This window comes from Microtus ochrogaster, chromosome 5 (assembly GCF_000317375.1).
Source record: "Microtus ochrogaster isolate Prairie Vole_2 chromosome 5, MicOch1.0, whole genome shotgun sequence".
Classification (NCBI taxonomy): Eukaryota; Metazoa; Chordata; class Mammalia; order Rodentia; family Cricetidae; genus Microtus; species Microtus ochrogaster.
The window spans coordinates 33,855,794-33,857,569 of record NC_022012.1 but is presented as its reverse complement, the minus strand read 5'-3'; the positions used below and the strand labels follow the sequence as shown (position 1 = coordinate 33,857,569).

The 1,776-nt window shown below is 41.8% G+C and overlaps 1 protein-coding gene across 1 annotated transcript; it reads left to right on the top strand.

Annotated features, from left to right (window-relative positions):
• Positions 1-98: 98 nt before the first annotated feature.
• Positions 99-1,037, top strand: LOC101993873 (olfactory receptor 8D4). The gene has a single exon (XM_005347125.2). It carries the CDS (start codon positions 102-104, stop codon positions 1,035-1,037), a length of 936 nt encoding a protein of 311 aa, XP_005347182.1. The 5' UTR covers positions 99-101.
• The last annotated feature ends 739 nt before the right edge of the window (positions 1,038-1,776 follow it).

Below are 1,776 nucleotides of genomic sequence, written 5' to 3'. Positions count from 1 at the left end.
CACAGCTGGAAACACCTGGGCTCTGGAGGACCAGAGACCAACTCAGATTCTCTCTTATTTGACATTTACCGCCCCTCATCTTTACAAATTTTCAGAGGAAAATGAGCTTAAGAAATCACTCGATGGTGACTGAGTTTCTCTTGTTGGGGTTAACTGAGGAGCCAGCGCTTCAGCTGCCGCTTTTCTGTCTCTTCTTGGCGATTTACATAGTCACTCTGGTGGGAAATCTTGGCATGATTGTGGTCATCAAGCTGAATTCTCAACTTCATACCCCCATGTACTATTTTCTCAGTAGTTTGTCGTTTTTAGATTTTTGCTACTCTTCTGTTGTTACCCCTAAAATGCTGGTGGGGTTTTTAAGCAGGGATAAAGCTATCTCTTATTCTGATTGTATGGCTCAGCTGTTTTTCTTCTGTATTTTTGTCATTTCTGAATGCTACATGTTGGCAGCTATGGCCTATGATCGTTATGTGGCCATCTGCAGTCCTCTGCTCTATGCTGTCATCATGTCCCCTCGGGTCTGCTCTCTCCTGGTGGCTGCTGTCTTTTCAGTGGGCATCACTGATGCTCTGATTCATGGGGGCTGCATATTAAGGTTATCGTTCTGCAAATCCAACATCATTAAACATTATTTCTGTGACATTGTCCCTCTTATTCAACTGTCCTGCTCAAGCACTTATATCGATGAGCTTCTGATTTTTGTCATTGGTGGATTTAACATGGTAGCCACCAGCCTGACAATCATCATATCGTATGCATTTATCCTGACCAGCATCCTCCACATCCACTCTAAAGAGGGCAGGTCCAAAGCCTTCAGCACCTGCAGCTCCCACCTGACAGCTGTTCTTATATTTTATGGGTCGCTCATGTCCATGTATTTGAAACCCACTTCAAATGGTTCACTCATCCATGAGAAGGTGACCTCAGTGTTTTATACCACAGTGATTCCCATGTTAAATCCACTGATATACAGTTTGAGAAACAAGGAAGTAAAAAATGCACTGGTGAAGCTTGTAAGAAGAAAAATATCTTCATAATAAACGTGCTTTTTACTGAGATGCATTAATGTATTCCTAATTATGTTTATCTGCAAATGTTTATACGCTGACTCCTTAAGAATAATCTGAGCTGAGCTGAGGTTAACTATGATACTATATTACAAATATTCATATTACTAAATTATACACACTTAAGGTTTATATGATGCAATATAGTAAGTATGAAGCAAACAGTAGCATTTATTTTATTTTATTATTTTTATTTTTGTTTTTACATACCAACCCCAGTTCTCCCTCCATCTTTTTTTCCCACCCCACCTTCCCCCACTTAACCCCAATCCATTCCTTAGAGGTGGTAAGGCCTCCTTTGGGCAGTCAACAAAGTCTGACATAACAAGTTGAGGCAGGACCAAGACCGTCACCACTGTTTCAATGTTTTGCAAGGTATTCCACCAAAGGGAATGGCCCCCAAAAGCTAGTTCATATACCCAGGATAAGTCCTGATCCCAGTGCCAGCAACCCCCTCCCAACAGATCAAGTCACATAACTGTTACCCACAATTTGAGGGCCTAGTTTGGTCCCATGGAAGTTCTCCAAATATCAATCCAAAGTCTGTGGGCTCCTACTAGCTCAGGTCAGCTGTCTCTGTGCTTTTCCTAATTATGATCTCAACTCCCTTCCTCCTGCTCAAATGATCCCTTCTTTCTCTCTTTACCTGATCTCCAAAACCTCAACCCAGTTCTTGGTTGTCGATCTCTTCATCGGCATCCATTAGTTA

Excerpts from the sequence above, each read along its gene's own strand:
- LOC101993873 (XM_005347125.2), top strand. The coding sequence starts at position 102 with ATGAGCTTAAGAAATCACTCGATGGTGACTGAGTTTCTCTTGTTGGGG.